The 4,899-nt window shown below is 40.4% G+C and overlaps 1 protein-coding gene across 5 annotated transcripts in view; it reads left to right on the top strand.

Annotated features, from left to right (window-relative positions):
• Ppef1 (protein phosphatase with EF-hand domain 1) overlaps positions 1–4,899 on the top strand; it is a 111,652-nt gene that overhangs the window by 92,459 nt on the left and 14,294 nt on the right. For all 5 annotated transcript variants that reach the window (XM_031376740.1, XM_031376739.1, XM_031376733.1 and 2 more), the window contains 2 exons: positions 2,438–2,474; positions 3,747–3,896. In XM_031376740.1, the coding sequence (XP_031232600.1) occupies positions 2,438–2,474; positions 3,747–3,896 (187 nt within the window). The remainder of the gene's footprint in view (positions 1–2,437; positions 2,475–3,746; positions 3,897–4,899) is intronic.

Raw genomic sequence — 4,899 nt, 5'->3', positions numbered from 1 at the left:
AAAAACTATGAAGAACAAGAATCTACAAGTATTATCAGAAACCTATTCCTGGGTGCTATAAGAAAAAAGGCTGAGCAAGTGATTGAGAGCAAGCCAGTAAACAGTGATCTTCCATATATCCTGCATCCACCTTTCTGAGTTCTCATCACAATGGACTGTGACTGGGGCATAGAAGCTGAAAAAGAAACCTTTCAAAGTTGCCTTTCGTCATGGTGCTTTATCACAGCAATAGAGAGCCAACCAAGACAGTGCTTGGTAGGGTTGGAGATATAAAAGATGGTTGAGTGTTGTGAAGGAATATGGGCATGTATCTAAGGATAAGGATATCATTGAAGAAAGAGGGGCAAGAGTGGATGGATATAAGGAGGTCAATTATGAAAGAGCTGAAGAAATGGTAGCTTCCCATTTAGACTAGCATGATGTGCACTGGAGAAGGCAACATAGATTTAAGAAGACATTGGGTGATAACAGTTTAGGGCTCAATAACTTCATATGGAGGCCTTGAGAGATTAATCAAGGATGGTCAGGCTTGAGTTTAAAGGCACAATGGCATCATTCTGAAGGGGAATGAATGTAGTCTGGGGTAGGTTTATTTGATGTATTATTATCAGTCCAGAGATAGATATGAAGTATAACCTAGAGTGTCACCCTATAGTATTGACACTAGACAGTAATTGAAACCCTGGCTGGGCAGGGGTGAGATTACTAAGGAAGAACATGAAGATAAGTGATGGCCTAGGACAGAACCTGGAAGAATTCTGATAATGAAGCTTATGTGGAAGAAGAAAACTTATAAGGTTACAGAATACTGTGAAAGCTTACTGTCACATAATGGATGGGAGGAATTTTTCTAAAAGTATGGTTCAGCCAATTAGATCTAGTGTTTCAGAGAAGTCCAGAAAGGTAAGGATGCTGTCTTATTTTTCTATTGCTGTAAAGAGACAGCATGACCAAGACAACTTACAAAGGAAGACATTTAATTAGGAGCTTGTTTACAGTTTCAGACAATGAGTCCGTGACCATCATGTTGTGAAATATGGTGGCAAGCCAGCCATCATGGTGCTGGAACTTATTGCTTATCCACAAGTGGCAGGTAGGCATGCAGGAAGGGAGAGAGGGAAGGAGGGAGGGAAAGAAGGAGGGGAAGAGAGATGGGGAGAGAGATGGAGACAGAGACAGACAGAGACAGACAGAAACAGAGACACACAGAGAGAGACAGAGATAGAGAAAGAGATAGAGACAGAGAAAGACAAAAAGAATAGGCCTGGCTTTGGCTTTTGAAGCCTCAAAGCCAACCCTTACCGACCTCCACAGCCTTCTCCAACAAGCCTACAGTTAATCCTTCCTAAACAGTGCACAAACTGGGAACCAAACACTCAAATATATGAGCCTATGGAGCTCATTCTCATTCAAACCACCATAGATGGCAAGATGGATATTAGTCTAGTAGTGTGACACCTTTAATGAGTAAAGGGAGGGAGTTTTTCTTAAAAAGTATAGTGTCATACTGGAGAAACCTGACATGATGCGGTTTGTGTGGCAATAGGGGGAGTGTGCTTTGTTCCTACATTACCTGATGGAGACAAAGTACATGTGGTGATGCATGCCTTTAATCCCAGCACTCAGGAAGCAGGAGCAGGCAGACTCAAGGACTGCCTTCCTGATATATTGAGTACCAGTCCCAGCAGGCCTACATGAAAAGGGTATTCAACATTATCCTAAAGCAAGAAAATGTAATTGAAAAATCTTCCGTAGGTTTTTGTTATCTACACATTAAATTTCCTGATACTTTCTATTAAACACTTTAATACCGTTCATTGAATCACGTTCCATGTCAGAGAAGGCATGAAGACCCAGCTTATCTTAGATGCTTTGCTTTGTCTTTTCCACTCTTTTCCTTTGTCCTGCTCATTCATTTTGAGTGATCAGATGTCTGAGCAATGCTATCTATATGAAAAGTCTTCTCCATATAGCTTCCTCTAACAGTCATGACATACATCTCAAAATACTTGTAGCCTTTACATATCCCCTAGTGCACATTTGTTAGGTTGTATTACAGTCCCACAAGTATCTATTTTCTTTATCTTTTTTTTTTCTTTGAGACAGGGTTTCTCTGTATAGCCCTGGCTGTCCTGGAACTCACTCTGTAGACCAGGCTGGCCTCGAACTCAGAAATCTACCTGCCTCTGCCTCCCAAGTGCTGGGATTAAAGGCGTGTGCCATCACTGCCTGGCTAAGTACCTATTTTCTTGCCTCACCTGTACTCTAGGCTTCTTGAGAGTAGTTGCTTTTGTTCTTTCCCCTGATGCTCCGGAAAGACTCTCCTAAGTATTTCAACTAAAGTTTATGCTTTCTTGCGTTCCTTCTATTTGGTAATACTGAGATATCAATGACTTTCCTTTTTGCAATAATTAATGGTTTAAACTGTACTTTTCAGGTATGGCTTCACAAAAGAAATTTTACAGAAATACAAGGTAAGATTCCTACTAGTTTTGCTATGAAAAAAAAAAAAAGAGCCAATGGAGACCAGACCTGGGTGTTGCCATCACCCAGGAAGGGTGATGGGCTAGCTAGTTAGAATTTGTGCCCATAAAATAATAAGCATAGCAGGAACCCTCACCACGATAGAATCTTAGATCTTCTTTTTCACTGTGGCTGTGGGATCAGTTTCAACATAGATAAGAACACATTGCATTGCTTTAAAGGTACCTACCCAGGGGTTTTTCCTCAGGTACACTGCAACAGACAGAGAAATGTCCAGTATGAAGGAGGGAGTTTTATTCAGCTACCTACCTGCAGGAGGCATAGTTTGCCACATTAGGGATAGCACACAGGGAATTATTAGAGTCAGACAGAGAGAGGCAGATGGAGCCAAAAGAAAATACAGACAAGAACGCTTAATAGGTTTTCACAGGAAAGAAAGGACAAAGCCCCTTAGTGAATTAAATGTTAAGTAGTCAGTATTGTTGTCCGTCCTATGGTGTTGCAAACCCATTCAGCTCCTTCAGTCCTTTCTCTAACTCCTCCATTGGGGACCCTGTGCTCAGTCCAATGGTTGGCTGTGAGCATCTGCCTCTGTATATGTAAATAAATAAACATATCCAATAAAAGAAAAAACAAAAAGAAAGTTGAGTAGTTAGAACAATGGCAGCCAGCCATGCAGCATAAGGGTCTAGCTCTGGGTTGATTAGCATAACAGGGTTGTAGCCCTGAGTTAGAGGCCAAGAAAAGAATTCTTTGGGGAGGGGTTGCAGGGGCAGGCTGGAGATATGGCTCAATGGTTAGTTAGGGCACTCACTGCTCTTCCAGATGACCTGGGTTCAAATCCCAGCACACACACACACGGCGGCTCACAACTATCTGTAACTCCAAGATATGGTACTCTCACATAGACATACATGCAGGCAAAACACCACTGTACACAAATTAAAGTTAAATACATTTAAAATTTAAGAAGAAAATTCCTTGGAAGTGTGGAATCTGAAATAGTTGGCTTGTACATGAAAGCAGTCATTTAAGATCTCTAGAAATTAGCCATGAGAAGGGTAGTCTCCTACATGAATAAGGCCCCAAGATATCAAAGTACCAAAAATACAGAATAAAAAAACTCCCGTGCTAAATACTTCCTAGTTAGTTGATGGCTTCCTTCAGTTGGCATAAAAACTTGCTTTTTATCTATGTATTGAAACTATTCCCTTAACTGGACAAATCAGGAAAATAAAACTTACTAAAGCTCTTACTTACAGCTACATGGGAAAAAAATCTTACAAGTCTTGGAAGAAGTCTATACCTGGCTCCCAATTGGTACGATTATTGACAATGAAATCCTGGTCATACATGGTGGGATATCAGAATCCACAGACTTGAATATACTCTGCCAACTACAAAGAAATAAAGTAAGAAGTAACATGTGCCTGAATTTTGTCTCAGAGATTTATAATGGAATATGCTTCTTTTCATTTGTCATTTTAAAAAGATATGTGTGCTTTGGTGGTTGTTGTAGCTAAGAAAATTAATAAAAGTCTCCAGAAAAGCTATGATTGATGGTGGCAACTAGGTGGTTTTTCTATATACAGTACATTAAAAAAAAGAAGAAGAAGCCATGTTGCAAATGGAAAAATAGGGCTACATTAGCACATCAGATGCTTTCTAAAAGTGAGGTTTTTAGAAGAAAAGGTTAAACGAATTCACTTACATTGTGGTAAAAGAAACGCCATAGAACGCTGTTGTTTCCACTTTTGTACGTGTAAAGCTTCTTGCCACTAAGTGCACTCCCACTGTGCTACCTCTACTGCTGTGACTACCACCCAGTCCCAGAACCTCCTTCACTGAAACCATGCCCAGAATAAGTAACTCTTCCCACTTCTAGTTCTGATGACCAACATTCTGCATAGGAACTCTAGGTAACTCATAGGAGTAGAATCACATAGAAATCTGTTTCTAAGTTGTTAAATATCTCTATTTCAACTGAGTGGAGTAACTCTCTTCAGGTTATTTGAACTCTAAACAACCATATTAAATACATGACAGCCAAGTCAGGAACCTGTATAGACCTTCTCAGGGAACTGGTTCTATGGTACCTGTCAAGATTCCACACCTACTAAAAGGTTCTTTGAGTGTTCTCAACTAGAGCCATCTTCCTCCTTTACCAGACCTAAACTGAAGCCCCAAGTCTAGAAGTCAATGAGGTTCCCGATGGGCATGAGGACCAGTAGCAGCTATAGGACAAATGATGATGTATGGTCCAAGTGGGAGACTTGAGCTACTATCTTTAAAGACTAATAGTCAATATCCAATCCACCTGGGAAGCTGGTATTTGATCGGATAGAGATAGAAATGTGATCTCAGTTGCACTGGAGGTTTGGGAGTCTCAATACATGTGAATGATAATATTATCTG

Source organism: Mastomys coucha, chromosome X (genome assembly GCF_008632895.1).
Source record: "Mastomys coucha isolate ucsf_1 chromosome X, UCSF_Mcou_1, whole genome shotgun sequence".
Classification (NCBI taxonomy): Eukaryota; Metazoa; Chordata; class Mammalia; order Rodentia; family Muridae; genus Mastomys; species Mastomys coucha.
This window is presented reverse-complemented; position numbering and strand designations above follow the sequence as displayed.